Source organism: Ictalurus punctatus, chromosome 21 (assembly GCF_001660625.3).
Source record: "Ictalurus punctatus breed USDA103 chromosome 21, Coco_2.0, whole genome shotgun sequence".
Classification (NCBI taxonomy): Eukaryota; Metazoa; Chordata; class Actinopteri; order Siluriformes; family Ictaluridae; genus Ictalurus; species Ictalurus punctatus.
Genome location: NC_030436.2, coordinates 17,612,442 through 17,637,008, shown reverse-complemented (window position 1 = coordinate 17,637,008; position 24,567 = coordinate 17,612,442). Strand labels below are relative to the sequence as shown.

The 24,567-nt window shown below is 41.8% G+C and overlaps 1 protein-coding gene across 1 annotated transcript in view; it reads left to right on the top strand.

Moving 5' to 3' along the window:
* The first annotated feature begins 1,080 nt into the window (after positions 1-1,080).
* Positions 1,081-24,567, top strand: part of prickle2b (prickle homolog 2b) — a 95,483-nt gene continuing 71,996 nt past the window's right edge. The window contains exon 1 of the mRNA XM_017450788.3: positions 1,081-1,145. Coding sequence (XP_017306277.2) covers positions 1,132-1,145 — 14 coding nt within the window. The 5' untranslated portion in view covers positions 1,081-1,131. The remainder of the gene's footprint in view (positions 1,146-24,567) is intronic.

Genomic DNA, 24,567 nt, shown 5'->3' with positions numbered 1-24,567 from the left:
ATCCTGTTGTAATATACGGTTTGGTACTTATCCCGGTCGTGCTCCATGCACTTGCATAACCTGCGTATTTAAATATGATTTCCTGTGAATGACGTTTACCATAAACTAAAGGTCGCATGTCCAGAGTATCAGCATTACACTGGACATTGTGTACATCATCAGTTATTCATTAGAAGTGCATGAATAATGAATAACACCCAGCACAAGGAGTTGAGGACACTGAGACCAGAGCAATATGAGGATCAGTGAATATCCAGCTATTACACTGATTAATGTAGCCTGAGAGAATGTAGCCTGGTCGCTTTTGGAATGGTGGATGGAGAGATAAAGTGGAACTGCACCACACGCACAGAAGAAAATGGTACCTTTCCTTATCACTTGTCATCCTTTGTACCTTTTTTAATGTGTATTTCATCAGGAAACGTGACTATAGTGTACCTTTTTAAATGATAAGGTAGTAAAGGTACTGAAGATGTGCTTGATGGTACTATCACATGTATAGTTCAGTATACTGAAATATCTGTGATGCCGTGTTTAGTGACTAATTTGTTGCTCGGTGTTGCGTTGTCATTATTCCCCGGAGAACTTGGCTGAACTTGGCATGTCGCACAAGGGGGACTTGTTATTGCTCGAGCAGAATCATCGTAGCAACGAGAACTCCGACATAGAAGTAGTGAAGACGTTGGTGCAGACGTCGCAGTCCCAGAATGCAGTGCAGCTGCTGTATATACGAGAGATGATCTACAAGGTGATGACGTCGATGTAGCATAAACGTTTGAGCAGAGCGTACAGATGAGGAGTTGAGAGAGCTGGAGGAGCTGAAGCACTAAAGCGCCGCTGCATCGCGCTGTTCAGATAGAGATGAAGCAAGCACAGCCGTATCCCACTGGGCGTATTATCAGAAAGCAGTCAGATGGCATTGTGGGTAATGCAGCAAACTATTAACCAGAGTGAAAATAGACCAACATGTCGAGAATTTCATCGTTAAATGAATCTTTTTTCTGAGAGTACATGGATGTACCTGACTCTTTCAATGTTTCTCTTCTCTCTTAATTTTAGCCTAGTGCACTGGACAATCCGGGAAGAGGCAAGCCCTGTAATGTGTGTGGTGAGCAGTGTCCTGGCTTTGTCATGCACAAATGGAGGTAAAACACCACATCTTAACACACACACACACCTCCTCCTTCAGCAAACGCGCTTTTCCTTATCATCCGTGCATCATGTAGAGCTAACAAAGCCTCGGATTCACTCTGGAGGTGCTGAGGATTGTCTTCCTCTGCTTGTAAAAAAAAAAACACAGCTAGTTGCGTGTAAAATGCAGTTTATACATCGTTAGCTAAGGTTTCGAAACATTAAAGTGCCACGTGCTTGTACGTTCTGTCTCGTATTTCTGCGGTCCTCACGGATCAGTGTCCCGCTAAGCTCCGAATCTGTGTCTAGTCTCATATTTGTTCAGCTGAGGGTTAAAATGTGCTTTAGTAGGCCAAGCTAGTGTTCTTGTAGTGAATAGGCTTGGCAGCGCGAAGCTTAGCCCTCCCAAAAATATCTGTTTACACTGCGCCCGCTATTCACGCTTTTCTGGAGCTTCGAGCCACGTTCCTGCTCGGGCGACTCCAAGGCTTTCGACGTTATAATGTAGAGTCAGTGGTGTGGAATGGAAATGTGAACAGTGCAGAGGTTTAACTGGACTCCAACTTGGGGTTAAGACACAATCACGCTAGCTGTTGGTAAATCTGACCTCAATTTAAATGGATTTTGCTGTGGGTTTTTCTCTGTGTGTGTTCTGCAGAATTCCGGGGTTTAAAAACTGCACTGCTGAACTGGTGTGCAAATTAGCATTGACGACCAACAGCACAGCTTGAATTGCCCTCGATAGATCCACAAAAGAAGGCAAACCGAAATAAATAAGTACCGCCATTTTATCCTTTAGTCAGTCAGGAAGTTGAACTGGAGACTCTTTTTGTTTATGATTGGCAAGTTAGGTAGCTTAGTATCACCAGGACTTTTATTTCGTGCCTTTTTAATTAGATCAACGAGAGGTCAATCGCACTACTTGTGCTACTTCTTAAATTGGTCATGGCTGGAAACTTGCCAGAAATTGTTCGGTCCACGACTGAAGATTTCGTTTCGGTAGCAAAGTCCGTGAGGTCCTCGGTGTTCGGTTCACGTGAACGTACTTCCCGGGAACACGATCTGAGCCGATGAGCGTTTCTCGCAAACACCGCACGATTCATGAAGCTAGAAACACTAGAATTGTCCTGCATTGGACTTGCCTTGGATGTGAGAAGTCATTGTCGACTCGTGTACTTGCCAGCTACAAAGTGGGACAAAGCCTCCATGTTTGTCTTTTGTTAGCAACAAGCTAGCCAGCTATACGACTGTGATGAGTGATGGATATTTTCCTCCTCAAAACAGCAACCTGAAGAGTCAGTGTTAGATTTAACAAGTGAATATATCTGTATGTTGGTTGCTCTAAAGCCAATACGTGTGTATATACAGTACGTAAGATCGTCTACGTCGCTTACTGCCGATGCTATGAGCGGCCGTGTCGATCTGACGTCGCTTGCTGAACCCGAGTTGCCGAGTAGGAATTCCGAGTTGATTGGTGTGTGTGTTTCTCATCAGATTTCGGAAATCTTTAGTTGAACTCTGCGTTAATCACGTAACATTCCTGATTACGTGATCGCACCGATGCGCTTGAAATCCTGAAAGAGCCGTGTTGCTGACTTTCATTCTGACCAAAATCAGGGCATCTCGTTCAAGTCTGGCACGAATGTCTTGATGCCTGCTGGGATACGTGTAGATCTTCGAACAGAACCGTATATATTTCATGCAGCTTGCGGCTCTTAAACTGTTTGCTGAGCTCCACACTTCTGATTTTGCCCAGAAAGCTAATTTAATTCAGTATCCTGTTTATAGAAACTCCTCTTGGCTGTGAAAGCAAATATCGGTTCCTGCACTGCGGTCTTTACCGAGGAAGGCGGGGCCGGTTGCTCGGTTGGTTGTCGAGAGCGAGGAAAGCTCGTCCGTGCTTGCTCCGTTGCTGTAAACTATTACAGGGCAACAGTCAGCTCAGGAATGCAGCCTTAATTACCCAACTTTTGCAGCGCTACAATAAAATCAGTCTCTTCCCGGCAAAGTGACTGCAGACATTTCTTACTGAGTTCCGGAGCCTATTGTCTCTCTCTCTCTCTCTCTCTGTGTGTGTGTGTGTGTGTGTGAGAGAGAGAGACTGACTGCTATGCTCGGTATGGGGTGATTTTATAGCCTTCAGTGCAATAGCATCTCTTAAAGAGCTTTATGAAGGCTGAAATAAAGGCATTCGTTATTCCGACAATTTTGTGTGCGTGTTTTGGGGGGTGGAGGAGAGACAGTTAGATGAGGTATGTGGCCATGATTTGACCCTAGACAAGGAGAGATTAGGAAACACAGGTGTACACACACTTACTTTTTGAGAGGGCAGTTGGTAAAGTAAACAGAACTAGATGAACTTACTAGCAGCTGGTATCAGGTCGAACGTATGTTTCTCCTGGTGCTGTTCTTCAGACTTTATCAGGTGTTTACTCTTGGGGATAAAATAATGGTTCTGTAAGGCTTCATTGGGTAATCAAGGGTTCTTAGCTTCCACAAAAAGGTAATGCTGGAGGACAACTGAAGAAGAGTTCTGAAATTTCTAAAAATGTAGTTCGAGTTTAGCTCCATCACAAGCTTTCACTGAATCGATTCAGTGCACTGATCTCAATATGATTCACGATTGCAGTGTGTATCAACTGCGACTGAATCCTTCCGGTGAAGGAGGTGTGGCCTCTGTAAACTTTGTCAGTACCCGGGAACAGGTGTACGTGAGTATGTGAGGAATGAGGCGTGGCCTCTGTACACTGTCAGTACTCGGGAACAGGTGTATATAAGTATGTGGGGAAGGAGGCGTGGCCTCTGTTAGTAACATTGAAGGAAGTATGGTCTCTGTCGGAGCTCTCGTCAAGACCAGGGAAGGAGGTATGACCTGTGTCCGACCTCCGTGAGTACCAGTGAAGGAGGTGTGGACTCTGTCAGACCTCTGTGAGTACTTGGGGAAGGAGGCGTGGCCTCTGTGAGTACCAGTGAAGGAGGTGTGGCCTCTGTCAGACCTCTGAGTACCAGTGAAGGAGGTGTGGCCTCTGTCAGACCTCTGTGAGTACTTGGAGAAGGAGGTGTGACCTCTGAGCATGTGGGGAAGGAGGCGTGGCCTCTGTTAGTAACAGTGAAGGAAGTATGGTCTCTGTCGGAGCTCTTGTCAAGACCAGGGAAGGAGGTATGACCCGTGTCCGACCTCCGTGAGTACCAGTGAAGGAGGTGTGGCTTCTGTCAGACCTCTGAGTACCAGTGAAGAAGGTGTGGCCTCTGTCAGACCTCTGTGAGTACTTGGGGAAGGAGGTGTGACCTCTGAGTATTTGGGGAAGGAGGTGTGGCCTCTGTGAGACCTCTGTGAGTACCAGTGAAGGAGGTGTGGCCTCTGTGAGTACCAGTGAAGGAGGCGTGGCCTCTGTGCCTTACTGGAATTAATAGGTAAAGAAGGTAATGCACTGGGACTTACTTAACATGTTAACAAGATTTGCTCAGGATAAGAGTGTGAGATTTTGAGATGACTCCAATACGTTCATTTGCGTTTCATTAAATTTGCAGAAGTTAGCTCACCACCGGCAGCTGAGAAAGACGACCCAGTGTACTGTGAGCAAAATAACTCCTGATGAACTCTGAGCACTGTTTTTTAACCCTCCTATTTCTAATAAACCTAACTGTATTACATTATTATGTGTACACAACATATGTAATGACTATTAAAATATTTTATTTCAATCTATGTTCAAGTTCATGTGCATGTTCCAGCCAGAGATGAGGACTGTGGGTTGGAAGAGGAACCGGAGATGGCGGTTTTATCTTGTGCGACACGTGTTGAATTATTAATCCTCACCGTTCGAGTGATTGATTTTTTTTTATCTTTGTGCTAACGAGGCTCATTACAGCCGCTATCCACGTCGGATTTGCGAGTGTTTGCAAACCGATCAGCTCTCGTGCCCCGTTTACCTGCTGTGTTTACGTTGATTCACGATCAGCCTTGCATACGTAAAAACCCTGACGATATTAGCAATTGTCTGATGCTTGTGAACTTGTGGAATCCCACAATGCACCACTACAGAAATAGAACCTAAACAAAGGTACAAAACTCTGATCGTTTAAAAAAACAAAAAAGAGCCATTTCCTTGTAACTCTGCTTCCACGTAACATGTTACGGATGCTAATAATGCTCTTAAGGACCAGGGGAAATGCTAGCACTTGACCTGTGTTATACAGAGGGGTATGTTCACTGAAGCTGGGGAAATCCCATCTATAACACTCGGCATTTACAACACTAACCATCCGCAGCGCTCGTAGCCTGAGCTGTTAACGACCGCAGCAAGGATCAGACAAAGATCTCCCTTGTGCTCCGAGGCCTCATCTGAAACCCTAGACGAAGAGAAAGTAGAAACGACGTGGAGAAGAAGAGAAAGGGAGGAGGGAAGGAAGGTTGTGTGGTTCGAATGGTAAATAAGCGGGTGTTTGACTTCCCCGTGGCACAAAGCGCTGACACTGGAGACTCCTTTCCAAAAATGTTTAATAAACATCTCCTTGCTGCTAAAATTCACACCAACAATCGTACACATGGTGGTTTTAGAAGTTTTAATGCGTGTGTTTAATGCATACATTTTAGAATTCATTATTTTGGAGTGTGTTGTATCAGACTATAGCAACTAACTAGCTAGCCTAGCTAGCTATCAAAATTAATAATAATACAGATTAAATACATTCATACACAAAAGGGATGATTTGTCATACAGATCTTTTTTTTATATTTTATTTTGACAGGTTACACTTTTAAAACTGGCCATGTAAAGGTGAGACACTTTTTTAAAATTTTTTAAAATTTATTTTAACCAAACCATTGCACCTAAAATGGACACCTCTCTCCGATTGCTGTGGTCCCTGAAGGCTAGAGTAAAGAGCCCGTCTCTGGAGAAACGTTCACTCCAAACTTTCTAGAAGCAGCTGTGGATACTGACGTGTCCTCCCGCTAACCCGAACGGATCTGCATAACACAGGCGACCTGTTAACCAGCAACCCGGCTACACCGTTCATGAATGGAGCGCTCCTTTGACCCAGGCTGAAGGAGGAGACGGACCCTGATGCTCAGTCTTTCCGAGAGATTCGGGAGATCACTCCTTTCACTTTCTCACACACGTATACAAAGTAGCTGAGCTGCATTACAGTCTGTCAGATTAGCATGTCCATGCGGAGCAGCGTCAAAGACCTTCTAACGGGATGGAATCGGTGTGTGTGCCCCCCCCGCGTCCTTTTGAAATGATAACCACATTCATCTGGGCCGTATGTTAGCGCTACCTCCTGTAGCTTATTAGCTAAACCAATGTCTGGTCAGTTTGGTGCCCTTTGACGCGACGCTCTGATTGGATTCGCCTCTAACCTCACTGAATCATGGATCAACCTTTTGTGAATCAGTGACAGTGCTCGAGCAGCATTGTTGGCTTCCCGTGTGTGTGTGTGTGTGTGTTTACATTTACGTGCCTGTGTGTGCATCTGATTGGACCTAATGATCTGTTGTTTGTCAGTCGCGGTAGTCATGGCGACAGTCGGCTTTGTTGTCGAACAGGACGATTAATCCAATTGCAACAAATTGCGCAGGACGGTCGATGTGCGTGCGAGCCGGATGACTCGTCACCTTTTTCTCTTTCTTTCTTTTCCTTTTTTTTCTTTCTTTCTTTTAACTCGTTCAAGGTGGAAAGGGAAGCATTCGAATCGGATCGGCCTTAATGAGAAAAGCCACAGCCTCGATCTCAGCCCACATGTTAAGAGCAGCATACTGTATTTTACAGGTCTAGCATAGAAACGTTCTAGATTCATGGACGTCTAACAACATTAAATGTAACCGTAAAAGTAATAAAAGCGTGATGCGCTTTTCTTTTAAATAAGTGTTAGAAATGGTATTGCTGGGTATACAATGGGGGGGGGGAACCCCAAAACAAACCAACACATCAAGATGTCCTGTTATAGAAAAACGTCAAGGTAACAATAACTGATTCACACCATCTCACAGTGATTATTGGTCCCCCCCCCCCCCCCCCCCCCCCCCCCGCCCCCCCCACTTGGGTGTTTTATTCCTTAAGTGATTTGACCCTTAATCTATACTTGGAATACTTGGAGCTGTCCATATATTATATTCTTGGGGTGACTGGATCTAGGTTATACTGAAACAAATAAAACACTTTACACATTGACGGAGCAGATGCTCAGCGGAGTTAGTGTGTGTGTGTGTGTGTGTGTGTGTGTGTGTGTGTGTGTGTGTGTGTGTGTTCTATCTTTCTCTAAACCTCTTTGGCTAATGATTGCAGGAGGGTGTGTGTGTGTGTGTGTGTGTGTGTGTGTGAGAGAGAGCGAGCCAGAGAGAACATACGAGCGTATCTGCATACATTACTTTTGCTCCAGTGAAGTGTGTTATTTGTGTCATGTGACTGTCATGGATGGAGGCAATCAGGATTATGATAAATAGTTTTTAACGCTGCATTCACTCATGACTGTTCGGGGGGGCGGACGACAAAAAACCCCTTTTGATACTTTTAAGTTTGACGTCCATGATTGAAAGATTTGACCTCTTGACCTTTTACCACCTGAAATCTCTCCTCGGTAACTTGACGTCTACATCTCACTGCGTCTCATCTGTTTCCATCTCCTGTTTATTTATTTATTTATTTATTTATTTATTTATTGGTGCGTGTCAGTATGAGCTCTCTTCTTCTGTCCAGCTCCTCAGCTGTCTGCCTTTGAACCAGGGCTTTTGTCGTTCAGCTCCAGGTTCGTCTCGAGAGCGCTCGGCTGTCCTGGCACATCGTTTATGAATTTTCCTGTCGGATTTGCTATCGCAGACGTCCGGCTGGTGTTGCTCAATCTTCTATCTTCGGCGATCTGTCATTAGAAAATCCATCTTCATCGTTAGGGTGATTATGAATGTCTCCAACTGAACGTTATTAACATCGAGTTGATTTTTTTAAATAATTTTTTAAATTTTATTTTGGTGGAGATATAGCATGTACCTGAAAATAAATCTGATTTAACAGCATCCGAACAGCAATGTTACTTTTGATGCAAGACTGATTTGATATTCCTTTTGTGACCCCGTGAAAATACAATTCAATTTAAGAACGTGGCGTCTTTCAGCCGGCAATTTTTACTCACTGAATGTAAATACAGAGTCGGTGTCCTGCACTGAGCTTTTAAAGGCTCATCTACTTTAATTCCCTCCCACGTCGGCTAACCCCGGTCTTAATGACTCCAATCCTCCTTTTGAAATGTCATCTGGAACAAAGGCAGCTTAAAGGGGGGGTGGGGTGTGTGTGGAGTGAAGTGGGGGGGGATGTAGTAACTATTCCAGGGACAAATAGCTTCACTTTTTCTTACCCCCGTCCCCCCCACCCCTCCACCGAGTCCCGCTCCATTGTGTGGTGACGTGGTTCCCACCCCCTAACCTCCGAATAGCTTAATCCAACCTGACTCCCAGAAAGTCTGGAAAGTTCCAAAGGTCAATGGCAGAGAAACGAGTTTTCTAATCAGTCTTCATCTCAAGTTTGCCTTCAGAATCCCTGAGACTGAAGGCTTTTCTAACGAGGGCTCATTTTTAGCTCCTGCCTGAACTTTATCAGGGTATAAGTGGCCTCAAATCCTAACGTACGTAATTATACACTCGTGATCGGAGAAAGAAAAAAAAAAAAAGAACGGCGTTAAAGCAAATTTGTAGTGTTTGACATTTATTCCTGGTTGTGAACCCGAGCAGTTCCACCCAGTCCTGCTGGGAGACTGAGCTGGAGGTAGATCTCGCGCTGAGACTCAGCAAATAGCTCGATAATTAAATGTTTCGTTTGTTTTTTACTTTATTTAATCTGTACCCTATGTTTAGGCCGAACCATGGCAGTCCTCAGTCTTCCTTCCTCATCAGTTTCATGCATAATTTAAAAATATGTAAACAACAAACAAAAACAAACAAATAATTTGTGAACTTTAAAAAGAAAAGAGATACAACCCTCATTTTAACCATGTGTAAAATTCTAATATGCTGGATAATATTCAAATTAATTCAATTTAAATGGGAAAAAAAAAAAATCTTTAAAATAATTCACGAAAAGTCATTTTAAAAATAGTGTTGTTTTTTTTTTTTTTTAATGTTTCAATTAAATTAATCAGTAGCCAATTAAAAAAAAAAGAAAGAAAGAAAAAACCGTAAGATACAATTCCTAATATTCTTATGATTTAGCTGATGAATAATTACATTCATTAAAATCAACCTTAAAATAGTAAAAAAAAATAATTATTGAAAATATGGAAACTTTTATATATTTAAAAATTTTAATATACCATTTTATTAAAATTTTAATCCATAAACATTATTAGAGAAGGATAAAGTATACCTAAAGTATAAACTATGATCTATTTAAAAAAATAAATAATAATAAAAAAAAAGATATTGTGATAATATTGTGAACTGTTATAAAATGGTTATATTTTTCATCATTTGAATAAATCTGTAAATCTTTACACCACATTGGCTGCGATAAACGTAATAAAGTTTTAAGCTGATTATAAAATGGTAGAGAGAGCATCACCTCCATCTCTCTCTCTCTGTCTCTAATGGGTCACATGATCTCTGACGCTTTGAGGAAAATGACGCGTGCATCCTCTTACACACTGCCACCATTTGCTGTCATACTTTGGTATGGAATTTCTCAGTACGTGGCGCTGTATGAGACAGACCGATGCTATCTCGGATCACTCGGATGATGTGACACGTTACTGATTAGCGCTCGGAGAAGTGTGTGGGAAACCGGCGCGTTCTCTTAAAGCCCCTGAACCCAGAGGTCAAAGGTTGTCTGAGTTTGAGGCGACCCCTGAAATGTTAGAAGCGGTTGCAGCTGCTTAACATCCTGATGGGCTTTCTGTCCCGTCGCCTTGTTACCCACACACACACACTGAAGTGTGTAGTTGCAGTCTACACGTTTAAATTGGGACCTAATACCTTGTTGTACACTTTCAGGAAAAACAGGAACTGCTTCGAACATATAAACTCCATCCTGTAGAGTACTTTTTAAAGCTTTACTCTTTTTTTAAAGGCAGAGGCGATTACAGTACCACTCCAGCGACTAACTTTCTGCTACGGTGGATTGTCCGACCTGGACACCCCAAAGATTTGTCCTTTCCAAAGAGGTCTACTCCCATGTCTCATGCTTGCTTGAGTGGATAATCTGACCTGGATGCTGTAGATACTGTACCCAAGAACTGCTGCTGTAATCCGAAACACTCTGATCCGAAACACTCTGTCCGTCTTTCCTCTTCTACACCTGTATACTGTTATGATTTATGGGTTATATACGAGTTAGTTATATGGGTTCCCTGTTGCATTGCTCAAAGTTTGTCATCTGAGGGAGATTTCGGGAAAAAGTACATGTTTCTAAGTGTGTCGCAAAAGAGTATGCGAGTACTGGGACATACTAACGCCTAAAGGAAGAGAGCGCTGTTGCATAGTTACACACTCTGTCAATGTAAACAAACTCCTCGTTGCAGTTCAGCTTTTCTTCATTCATTTTTCCTTATCACTTATACTATAGAGTTTAAGGCTCACGGTGGCTTAGGGGTACGCACGTTCGCCTCACACATCCAGGGTCTAGGGTTCGATTCCCACCACCGCCCTGTGTGTGCGGAGTTTGCATGCTCTCCCCGCGCTTCTGGGGTTTCCTCCGAGTACTTCGGTTTCCTCCCCCAGTCCAAAGACATGCATGGTAGGCTGATTGGCGTGTCCAGAGTGTCCTTAGTGTGTGAATGTGTCCTGCGAAGGATTGTCATCCCGTCCAGGGTGTGCCCCGCCTTGAGCCCCGTACCTCCTGGGATAGGCTCTAGTTTCCCCGTGACCCTGAACGGTAAGCGGTATAGAAATTAATTTACCATTCCCTCGAGTTATTTTTCCACATTTCATTTACCCCTCTTCAAAATGCGTCCTTCAAACGGTCACAAAGCTCCTCTTCCCTCGCTCAAGCAGTTATGGGCAGTATTAGCTGAAAGTCTGAACGGATTCACACTTCTACCGCTCTACCGGAAATAGTAGACCATCCGGGTAGCTTTTTGGGATACTCATGATTTGGGACACGCTAATTCTCATCTCGGATACTATTTACGCCGGATAGTAGGCGAATTGGGACGCGGCATTAGTCACTGCTGGCTTGTTAATTAGGGATCTACATCTAGAGTTCTATAAAGATATGACAATGTCTATTGAATTGAATCGAGTACGACACTCGGGCTGCGTCCGAAATCGCTTACTGTGACTGTATGTACTGCATTCGAGGCAGTACACACTAATCAGTGTGTGTGTGTGTGTGTGTGTGTGATTACTACAATACTGGACATACTACATTTACCATCGTCATGTGACCTTCGACATCGTCATAAACACACCAATCTTAAAAGGACCACCAGATTAAAGCAAACGCACGAACGCCAAACTGCACATCAGGAAAGTGAATTAGTAATGTAACATGGGCGGGGTTAACAGACTGAGGTAAACTCATTGCTGTTAGCTTGGCCGGCTAAGGCAAAAAGGATTTCAAGCACTGCGACGACGGTTTTATCGTTTAAAACTTCACCAAGTGAACAATTTACTCAGGTATTGTTAAACAAGTCCTGTTTAACCGAGGTTTAATACGTGAAAAGAGCCGACGCACCGTGTTCCGCCATGTTTTTTATTTCTGACCTCGTCCGCACCAGTCCCGTCGCGTTATGGGATTGTCTGCAGCCCCCCAAAACAAAAAACACTACGAAACGAAGACGAGCATCGTGTCGAGGTCTAAGCTACTTCTTTGTGAAAACTTTTAAAAACGATTACGCTGTCTCTGAACATCTTCAGTAGCTAAGAATCTGCAGATAGCCCGCGAAGCTTAAGTCTATACACATGAACACATTTAAGCATCAGATGTTTCACGTGGAAATGAATGAAAAGTGCTTGGTAATCATGCAGAGTTGGTTGAGAAGGGCTGATGCATGTACAGTTCGTGCTGCCTGGAGACACACGGATGGAACTTAAACAACAGCCTGTCTGTGAAAAGGGATCAAAATGGCTGAAGCACTTCAAAACAGTCTTTGATTATATTCTGTCTTTCTCTCTCTCTCTGAACGCCACCTGTTCGTGGCCAGACATCAAGCGCTACAATAACAGACGTGTTATGAGGCCCCTGCAGAAATTTGAGCAAGTTTGTCACTGCTTCGCACTTGCAGTTCCTCTGTGCCTGTCAACCTCGGTGATGGAGGCGTGGCCTCTGCCTGTCAATATCTGTGACGGAAGCGTGGCCTCATCCTGTCAACCTCGGTGACTGAGGCGTGGCCTCTGTGCCTTTCAATCTCAGGGAAGGAGGCGTTAGCTCAGTGCTGATGGCCAGAATAGTGTGTGTGTGTGTGTGTGTGTGTGTGTGTGTGTGTGTGTGTGTGAGAGAGAGATGTTATCAGTCTTCATTCTGCAATTTTTGTGTCACAGTTTGGCTGTGAATGCTGTAAAATGGGCATCCCATACAGGAGAAGATGAGCCTCTTTCAGTGTGTGTGTGTGTGTGTGTGTGTGTGTGTGGGGTGGAATGTTTAGCATGTCACGGCTCAAGGAGCAGCCTCTGATAGCAGGGGGCAGGAAATAGCTCTTAATAGGAGAGCTGAATTCGGTCCAGCTTCCTGTGATCACAGAGCAAGTGTACACACACACACACACACACACACACACACACACACACACATACACACACACACACGTCCAATTCCTCCAGGGGTGGTGTTGCAGAGCACCTGAGGGTCACGTTACAGCACAACAGCTGTGAACTCGCCGATCAAGAACCATCTAAAGAGATTTCCCCAGCTGAATGTTTTCTAAAGGGCACTGCTTTTCCTTTTGCGTTTGATCTCACAAGATAAAGATTAGCTACGATTAAGATTAACCCAAAAATAATGCCACACTTTGGACCGGCTTCAGGACATTAACGATCAGCAGGTGGCGCTGTGACGTTGCTCGTTTTGTGCGCTGAAACCTCAAAGAAGAAACCATGAATACAGACAGTAAGTCTGTAAATGTTAGAGCTACAGCACAGCTGGCCAAGAAGAAAAAAAATCAGCAGTGACATTTACAAAAGTTTCGTCCCTGAGCCTGTTTCCACGGTGATGCCTCTATTCACACACTTTCAGTGCCTTGGCAACGAATGAGAGGTCAGAAAGCAAACACACATCTACGGAGTCCAGAGGGACAAAGACACAGACATACTCTCTTAGTCTTACTGGCAGACATAGTCTCAGTCTCATTCTCTCCAGTGCTTTACACACACACACCTGCACTGGTCCTTGTGAGGACCTTCCATTTAATGTTCTGTAACCAAAAGGAAAATTTTTGAGTTTTTATAACAAGAAAAAAACGATTTTCCGCATCGAGGCATCAAAACTATCAGATATTCATAACTTTAGTCTTGTGAGGACCTTCCGCTTGGTCCCCATTAATATATAAAAACACGCCCACACACACACTCTGGTTCTTGTGAGAACCTTCCATTGGACCTTCTATTTGGTCTCCACTAATATATAAAAACATGCCCCCCTCCCCCCCACACACACATACACACACTGGTCCTTGTGAAGACCATCCATTTGGTCTCCACTAATATATAAAAACATGCCTGCCCTGCCCCCCCCACCCCCGCCACACACACAGGTCCTTGTGAGGACCGTCCGTTTGGTCCCCACTAATGTGTGTATAAAAACATACCCATGACCACACAGTCATACTTATTCCATGCAGACATCTAGATAATAGACGCTGAGATTTGACATAGTTTAAGTTCTTTCACTAAATTGTCACATAAAGAACACAAAGCCAGAATATTACATAACACCGTGTAACACTTTGCCATTGATCAAGATTGTTAAAACTTCTCAAGGTTCAGGAAGATTTCCCCACATTCTCCTCCGCCTCATGCGTCCCAGCTTGCTTTTTTGGCGTGTCGTCCCGAGTCGCTGTTTTCACAAGGACGTGCAGGCCAATAAAATGTTTTCATTCCGATCTCTCTGCGCTCTCATGTTACACATCCAGCCTCGCACTGTTGCTTTTTAACAAACGCACGCTCTCACAAGCATGCAGCGGCCATGCAGCGCGTTTGATTAATGGCCTCGGACGGAAACTTAATTAGTGATTTGCACGTGCTGGATTTAAAATGCTATCGGGCGAGCAAAAGTAAAGATGCAGTACCTGCAGCAAACCTGGCTCGCCGGCTTGATCGAGTGGCTGTGAAATAAGAAACTAGGGCCATCGTTAAAAAGGGCAAGAAGTCGTTTATCTTTAAATACGATAGCCTTGTAGTCTGAAAGAATGCAAAAATGAGATGAAAGTTGCACTTGATGATGTTGAACTCGAGGGATCGTTCACGTGGCGTGTGAGACGGATCTGTAATATCATCCCAGGTCATGATGGAGTTGCTGATGACTTCTCAGATCTGAGAGAGAGAGAGAGAGAGAGACAGGCAGGCAGGCAGGCAGGCAGAGGCGGAGTCTATATAGTTTGAGTGTGTTCCTATTCTCTTCTAATGTCAGTACTGAAAACGTCACTATCATTTTTTTTTTTTTATTGGCGTGCCATTACATTTACATGTATGCATGTAAAGTACAATACGTTTTAAACACCGCTAAATAATCCTTCCCATCAACCTATGTTGATGTTTCTGATTTTTATGTTTCAAACTATGATACTTTTTAATGTCCTCATTAAAACACTTCAAATATAATTATTTTCGAGTCATACTTTTCCATGAGACATCTATTATAAGATTATGAAAAATGTCCAGGTTAGTTCAACCCCGTAACCTGAACACACACACACACACACACACCCCTATGAAATTTTTGATATCACAACAGGAAGTGGCATCATCCAAACTTCCTGAAGATCATGAGAATATTGTGTATTTATTTATTTATTTATTTATTTATTTATTTCCCTGATATTGACTGATGAGGTCACTTTGAAAGAACCAAGCAACTGTAGTCTGAAATAAAAATGATGAATTAAAAAAAGAAATCATTAGAATGTCGTTAAATATCTTCATGCCCTGCTTGGAGAAACAAACGAACAATAGAATCCCTCATAGAATTTGTAATGTTTTTAATGATTATAATGAGAATTGTAATGGACGTAATGGAAAATGTAATGCTCCCTGTGGGTCTCTACTGGGAATTTGTTGCCTTTTATTGGTGGCATGTTATATCTAGTGGATACCATTTTAAGCACCAATGATAGAAATGGTTTTAATGCTTAGCTGATGGTTTGTAATGGTACAGTGCTGTGCCAAAAAAAGTATTTGCCCCAATCCTTATTTCTTCTGTTTTTGTGTACATCTTGTACTACATAGTTTTAGATCTTCAAACGAAATACAACTTGGAACACGCAATACAAGTTCTTTTTTTTTTCTTTTTTTTTTGCTTCAATAAGAAAGTTATCCAACACCTATTACCTGTAAATAATTATAATAATAACAATAAATAATAATAATAATAATTTCCCCTTAAATTTAAAATCTGGTTGTGCCACCTTTAGCAGCAATAACCGCAACCAAACGCTTCCGATTACTGGAGATCAGTCTTTCACAGCGCTGTGGTGTAATTCTAGCCCACTCTTGTTTGTAGAATTGCTTCATTTCAGCCACAATGGAGGGCTTTTGGAGCATGAACTGCCTGTTTAAGGTCCTGCCACAGAATCTCAATCGGCTTAATCGGCCACTCCAAAACTTTAATTTAGCTTTTTTTTGAGTCATACAGAGGTGGACTTACTCCTGTGCTTTGGATCATTGTCTTGCTGCATAATCCAGTTGCTCAAGTTTCAACTTATGGACTGAAGACCGGACATTCCCCTTTAGGATTTTCTTGTAGAGAACAGAATTCATGTTTCCCTCAATTACTGCAAGTTGCCCAGGCCCTGAAGCAGCAAAGCATCCCCACACCATCACACTCCCACCACCACGCTTGACTGTAGGTCTGATGTTCTTTTTGTGGAATTTCTGTGTTTGGTTTACACCAGATGTAACGGGACCCCTGTCTTCCAAACAGTTCCACTTTCGACTCATCAGTCCACAGAACATTCTCTCTTTTTCCAGCAGAATGATATTAGCATGGATGCTAGATAAACACATTTTGTGTATTTGGTGATTCTATGCTAAGAAATCTCAACCCTTATTCCAAGTAGACATAATATACTGTGTATATATATGATATGATATCAAAAATATGAATCTATTTTTATAACAATTCCATGTAGCCATGTGGGAAATTTTACACTTTATAGTTTTGCAGTTAGTTTAAGCCTCCTGTGTGCCTTTAAGACTCCCAAACTGTTCGAATTACTTTGTTTGTTTGTTTATTTATGTATGTATTTATTTATTTATTTATTTTAAACCGTGGTATCAGACAGTTCAGATTAAAGGGACTATTTCCGTTTTTTCCTTTGGCTTGAGTGGGCACATCTCCCTCGGGCTCATTTCCTCCACCTCTAGTAGTTAACAGCCACTGACTCAGTCCCTGTTTTAAACCATGCTCGTCACACACATACACACACACACACACACACACACCCTAATTGAGGGTGTGTGTGTGTACTGAAAGAGTAACGTATACTCATTTCATGGTGAAGATCAAAAGCCTCTTTGCGCTCATCAAGCCGTTTTTTGTGTGCGCGCGTGCTCGCTTTGTTCCTCGTTTGATTGTAACAAAGTTCAGATTTGCGTGCGTTTGTTTGTTTGTGTCACTTTTTGTTTGTTTGTTCACGCCCATCCGCTTTCATGTGGATGAATCTTTCATCCTCTTAGCGCCTTTTCCACATTACGTTAACCAGTGTCTCCTTCCTCGAATTAGAAGATAATGGTTTTAGGAGGGCTAGCTAATCAGGCGGGTTACTTCTGACGAGCACGCTCATGAGCACGCTTCACGTGCTGACTCGGGACGCGTATGTTTACCTGAACTTTTATTCTGAAATGAAGTGCGGATTGGGGGGGGTGGCGAAGGGGACGTTGTTTAAAAAGTGATGTCATGTCATGTAGGAGTGGTGATGACTTCATCTCAGAGCTGTTTTATAGTTCTCAAGCAGTTTTATGAAGCTGATTAAAGCTAACGCTGTCGCAGCATCTGCGTCCAATCAGGGCCGAGTTCTGTTTGTTTGCCTAATAATGTGAATTTTTTTTTTTTTTTGGGTACTCGGGTCTGTGGGTTTGCGAAGAATTTTTCTCTGGGTATGACGTCTCCTGCATGGGAATGACACTTTATTTCAGGCTGTGGGTTCTAAGAGTGGTATATGGTTTCTTTGGCTTTGATCGCGTAATTAAAGTCACCCTAAACTACATAAAACATTATTTATGATTAAAAGCTTTTGGCGGGAATTCATTTTAGATGTGGAAATTGTCACTGCAGTGGTTTTGCTGGAGCTGGAAATCTCATTAGGGTATCTGTTTTAGTTTTACAGCAAAGTGTTATTACATCACAAAATTTAAGAGCCAATGAGGTTTAAGGAAAAAGGTGTCCAATTTGCCCAGGTCAACTTGTTGTTGTTGTTGTTGTTGTTGTTGTTGTTTTTAATATTAGTTCCCTTTTATTATCTAGCCTGTAGCTTCTATTGTGAAATTCAAATATTTCCCAATTTCTTAGTTGAGATCTTTGCATATTTAGTACCACAAGGATTTTTTTTGAAACCATGTTGACTGATGCTTTAATAAAAATACTCAGCGTCGTATTGATGATCACAACACTAATACTTTTCGCTTCTCACTTGGGAGAGACGGGCGTGTCTTCACCATGTACAAGATCAAACATTTCCATATGGTACTACATACATTTCATATGTTTTTTTTTTTTTATGAAAAATAATTGTTTTGGCTTTATTATAATCACGTTCAGTCCGTACAGGGTTTTTTTTTTTTTTTTGGGGGGGGGATTGTTGCGGCCATTTTGCTGCGGCTTTTAAAAAAAATTGCGATGCAGCTTGTAGAGTTTTTTTTGTTGTTGTTGGGTTTTTGTTTTTTTTTGCATAAAACTTTCGCAGTGATGTTTGCTGGTAAACGAGACCTTTTTTTAACTGTATTCGCATTCGAGGCTTTGGCTGTATTTGCGTTGTGATGTCACATGACGCGTCTCGGCTGAAATCTGCGGTAATTTTGAAAAATGTTTCGTTGATCTTTGCGCTAATTTCTGCGGTCACAAAATCGCACAATCCTGGAGAGAATGATATATTTCATTGTGCAAACCTTAGTTTGGTTTTGCTGTGAGTCCCACTCACCCCCCCACCCCCCACACCCCAACAGGATATTACGGACCTTTACCAACACGTCAGTTTGGATGGGATGTATATTTATTACCTGCTATTGTTTCTACCAGTCCATTTATAGTACTTAAAAGAAAGCATAATCTTCCTGACATAATACAGAGATACAGCAGTAATTATTACATTACTAATCCTGAAGATACAATAAGTAAAAAAAAAAAACATTCACACATAACAGACATACTGTCTATACAAACATGAATAGACCTACAATAGCACCCTAGTGTAGTTTTGGAGGGAAAAATAATAATAAAGCTACGAGTTGGGTAGATTATAAGCTTGGGAAGACGAATGAGTTTTGAAAATGGGAAGTGTGTGGGAAGTGTGAGGGACGAGCCGTTAGGACGAGGCACTTCCAGAGAAGCGGCGCCGTTCTGGAGACTCATCAGTCTCTTTAAAGCCGTTCCCTCATCTCCAACACTTTTAGTTTCTGGGTGAGAGCAGTGCCGGCGTCCTGCTGTCTGACTGCTGCGTCTCCTCGTGTCCTATCTATAATTAAACCAATTAAATAATTGTATCCAGGCAACATGGAGCACCTCGTGTGTGTGTGTGTGTGTGTGTGTGTGTGTTATCGAACATGTAGCTGGTGGTGTTCTCAAAGTTGGAGATAAGGTTAAAGATGGATTTACGTGATAAGATATTCATGAGCGGGTTTTAGGCATAATGTACAAAAGACACTCTCTAGAACTCTTTAGAACTCCATCTGTCTCCGCTCTCAGCACATATGGATTATTGTATTGTGTGAATGTGTATGTGTGTTTGTATGCGTGTGAGAACAAATATAGAGCAGGTGCTTTATGATCACACTTCATCTTGAGACAGAGAAAGATGAGGCAAATACGTGTGTGTGTGTGTGTGTGTGTGTGTGTGTGTGTGTGTGTGAATCTGTTCACCACATGTACTGAGAGTGTCTGAAAAGCGTGACACTCCAGTCAACAGAGTGAACAAGCGTACACATTTTTTTTCCACACATTATCAGCCAGTGTCCAACGTTTACTTCTTCAGTTTTGCACCGAAGCTACAAGGCTAATTTTTCTAACAAGTAACAAAAGCTTAGCTTCTAGCTAAGCTATCGTCATGCCAACGGTATATAATGAAGCTGTTTATGTACAAACTGCATTACTGAGGTAAACACAGTCTTTTCAGGTGAGCGATGATTTAGACAGGGGCTTTGTGTGATGATTAGCAGGACACTTGAAGCCTCTGCTACTTGCTAGCTAATTTAGCAGCATAGCTCCGTGGCGGGGGGGCACCAAAATGGCTGCTTGGGTACATTTTGCGCAATGACAAATGGTTTGTTTTTATTTTTATCATGTGTTCAAATCTCTAACATCATTGTGCAGTCTTCACTGGAACCCATGGATTATCAGACCCCGAGTTAGTGTGTTATAGGAAGTCTGAGGTAAATAATTGGGTAGTTTGGTGATTCTTAAGTGCCAGCATGACTAACGCAGCCTGATTTTAAGGTTTTGATCCGGGTTCTGTTTTTGTGGTTGGCACACATCGTGAGAAACACTCAGAGTTGTGCCGTAGCTTATTGAGTTAGCTATGGGGAGCTAATGCACGCTTTGGCCTGCGGGTGATCTGCTGTCTAGTGTGATTAATGATGAGAGACTTGAGAATGTAGAGTGGAAAACACTTCTGTACAGAAGTGTTCGAACACACACACACACACACACGTTCCCGGACAACTTGAACACTTTGTGGGTGAAAATAAAACTAATTCAGCCTCGTCTGCAAATTTCCGCTTTGCTTGAGATGTCACGGTTTGTCCAAAATATTTGGCGTCTCCATGACGCTGCAGATCTCGCTGTGAGCGCGTCATCATTTTACATCCCATGAGCAGCAGAGAGCAGTGTGGCTACACGCATCATGCACGGAAATGTCCCATCGTCAGTAACTAACAAAATGATGAGCTCTCTTAATTAATAAAGTAGTAAAGGAAGACGGTTTTAGTTTCGTAGGATGAATCGAACGCTCCCGGTTTAAAAAGGTTTCGGTAACACCGATCATCATCTTTGTACTCATGTTCGTATGTTGATAAATGCCATTCGGGTTTATATTACTATGTACGTACGACTTTTACTTTTAGTGACTCCCACAAAATTCCATAAGAGGCAAATTCACCCAATAAAATGGCGACTGAATAGTGAGAGCACGTCCTACGCTTGGCATGTGCCAAATCTTCCAGTAATGCAGCTCAGCCACCGCAGCGCGTCAGCAACCGTAGACACACGCTAATTTAAGAAAATGTTCATTCACGTTTTGTGTGTGAAATAAATGTATGGAAGACTCCGGAAAATTACATCATTTGAAGTAAATAAATAAATAAATAAATTCACCAACTCGTGAGAAAACGTTGTTTTTTTTTTTGCTTGTTTTTGTTTTTTTGTAAATGCCGCATTGATTTGTCTAAATGCTTCTGTAAATGATATACGAATGTATCCAACTTGACAAATGAGGCCCAGTATTGTTAAGCGTAATAGTGCTGAACAGTTCCCCGTAACAAGTTCCGACCAATCAGAATTGAAGAATGTGCTCTTTTGGATCGTAAATACTGATCAAAATGATCATGATTATAACTTATGCATGCCTGAGTAACCTGTAATTTAGTGGGGGGGTTTGTTTTTTTTGTTTTTTTACTAAGTTGTACTGCGTATGAAGCGTGAACGCTTTGCTCCACAGTGACAGACTTCAGAATAATCCTTAATTACCATCTGTTACGTGATTTTACTCCTGTGCCAAACAAAACCACAAACACACGCTCACGCACAGACGCACTTACTTTCTAGCACTTAGTCAGGGGTTCTGTACGAGTGACGATCGTGAGATCGGAGAGACGTAGGTGGATCCTTGAGCAGGAACCAGCAGCGGCTCGTGATCAGAGATTGTAGTGGGGCGGAACGACGTTTTAATAACGACACATCCTCATACAGAATAAAGTCAAAAGACTATCACACTTATCTTATACTATAGGCTACTATATACAATGTTGGATGCTCAACTGTACACACTGTCTGCACTTGCACTATGCCTTGTAAGTGATGTTTGTAGAAATCCAACTTAATCCCAGTTATTTGCTATAAAACAAGATCTTCATCACCCATACAACTGGATCAATCCCATTTAAACCACGCCTTACAGTATGTATATCAGTCAGGAGCTTAATACTGTAATAGATAGCGACAACACCCGCTCTCCACGCCCACTTTTCCCCCCATAAAGGTAGTTAATACAAATTATATCTATGACTTTTGCAAGCAAGGACGTGTGTGTGGTCTTTTTTGAGACCCACGTTTTTGTCTTCTCTACGGATACTCTGGGAAGCAAAGCAAAGCAAATCTGACGTCTGGCTTTTTCGCTCTATTTTCTGCTTGAAATGCTACACGGCAACTCCTTGGCATTGTTCTCATTTATTCATTCTCATTTATTTCTCGTTTATGTTCATATTTGGTGCCGATGGGGACTTTTTACCCCTTTCTCTCAAAAGCGGGCCAGGTCTTAATGAAGACATTTTCTCGCTTTAAAAAAAAAAACAAACAAAAAAAAAACAAGAATGAAAAATCTGCCAAATAATACATGTAAATGCAATCCATTACAGACGTATTTCCCTTCATTGCACTTTAAATTCTTGCTAGGAAACCCACACAAACACTGTGTCTCTCTGTCAACCTCATCAAACTACACATATAAACAGATCGGCAGACGCTGGGAAGCGTATGCAGAGCTGTCACTCACGGTTCCCTGTCCATGCCAAGCATCATTACTAGGATTCGGATAAAGGATGTGCTATGGGTTAATAAGGTCAAGCAGGAGCCAGAGGTCTGCATATGGAAGGGATTTTTTGTGTTTTTTGCATGGGGGTCCTGACCGAGTGTCGAGAGGGCATCAGTCATGATTTAGTTTCTGTTCAATTTTTGTTTTTTTCATGTTTCCCATTACACATTGCAAAAGTGTGCAACAACTGCACCTTAACTGTTAATAATGCATACATCATTCCATTTCCATTCGCTCTCTTGTATAAGGCACTTAATGAATGAGTCATCGACTCTGAAAACTTCTGTTATATTTTATACTGGGTATTTGAAACGAAAAGAAAAACGAAAAAAAAAAAAAAACGAGCTATCCGAGCCAGCGAAAGAAAGTCAAACTGAAATCCCAGGGCTCTAATTCGGAGAGCAGACTCATGAATGAATGGCTTTAATGGCTGCTGATTACACTTCCTATTCATTTCAACCAGCCCTGCTTTTTTTTTTTTTTTTTTTTTCTTTCCCCCGTTCTTTTTTTTTTCCTTTCTTTTTTTTCCCCCTGTGCTTTTCTTATTCATCAGAACCTTCCTAACCTCACAGATATGACTCACATTTGACCTTCACTGAATCCTTTTGAGCAGGAAAGCCAAAACCATTCCCTCTAATGTAAAGTTATGCTGCTTTTCATTGTACTTGTGTGTGGGATATTTCCTCTGTACTTGTGCTTCAGTGTTTCTACTTGGGCGTGGGCGTGGGGGGGTTTAAACATGGAGGTTTTATTGAAAATAAAATTTTAATATTATATGGAATTTGATGACAATCCGTTAAAGGATCTGTATTAATAATTTCAGAGCTTTGAGTCCAGATAAACAGTGTATACGACAGACCTTTCTTTTTACAGGCTTACTCATGAAATTAACCTTCAGCTGATGTACGTGATTTGTCAAACTGGTTATTTGTCTATAACATATGCTTTTAAACTACACATAAATGTTGCATTTTATTGTACTTGCAACCCGGACCCTAAATTGGTGGAAAATTTATTGACCGACACTGGAGACTAGTGAATAAACTCTTTACGGAAAACTTCACCACATCAATGATTATATGTTTTCCTTTGTGACGGAACAACATGGTTGTATAGATTAAGAAAATCACGTCGTTAAATGTCGCTCACGTCACTCTAGGAAACTTGTACGTCAAACAGTTTAGCGCTTGTTCCACTTTTGACCATGCCATCTCACGTTCCTGAGTCCGAGCTGGTCAGTTCCCAAATTCAATGTACAATGGAACGCAGCATTATACAAGGAAAACATTTCATTCTTGTTTATGCTAAGTTCTCTGTCAAGACCGAGGATGATAAATGAGGACTAATGTTTGCCCAAAGCGCACAACTTTTACTTAAACCTTTTTGGACTAATTTGTTTGTGTCAAAATGACCCATTTCGGATGGATCAACCCTGGAACAAAAAAAAACAAACAAAAAAAAACATTAAAAACCTTTTCTACCATGAAACTAATGAAAAATAAAATCATTTGAAGTACACTGGTCAAAAAATCCTAAAGGATTCCAATAAGAATTAAAGTATAGGATTCTAACTAGAATTCCTCTCACATTTTGGATCTATTCCTATAGGAATCCTCTGCTTGGCAGCAGAGAGGGTAGTGCTGTTCTATATGTTGATCGGAAAACCAATAAGAGCGAGCCAGCAAAATCTACCTATGTAATTACTTGTGTTCGAAATGGCATAGCACTAAACTTCTCTCAACATTTCTGCCATATATAGGATGTTATTTCGCCTACACTGAGGTGATTTTGTTCAAATTGCAAGACACCGTCAAAAAAAATCACATTGAATTCCCATACAGACCTGAATACGAATACAAATGGCATGGTGGCTTATTGGTTAGCACGTTTGCCGCCCTCATACCAGACATATCTACCATGTGTGGCTCCAGATTTCTCAAGATGGTGACTCCCGTTTTGATTTTTGTTTACTAGTGCAGTAACGTAAAAAAAATAATAATCAAAGAGAAATAATCAAAAAATAAAGGTTTACACAGTTCGGAAGGTTAACAAAATAATCACTCTATACTTAACAGCTTAACAAAACTTACCACGAAAAACAGTAAAAACCAGAATAAACACCGACTGTGCTTTTCCAAGATTGATTCATTTATTACTAGTGAAGGGGATGGAGCTGGATGCAGAATTAGCAATGTTGCTCCTGGGCAGTTCTGTAAATTCTATCTGTATACAACATTGAATTGCGTGACTGCCTGGCTTTACATAAAGAATCAATAGATGTGGGTTTGCTTGGTTTTTTTTTCATTACAAAGAAGAAAAAAAAGAACAAATAATGCAGTC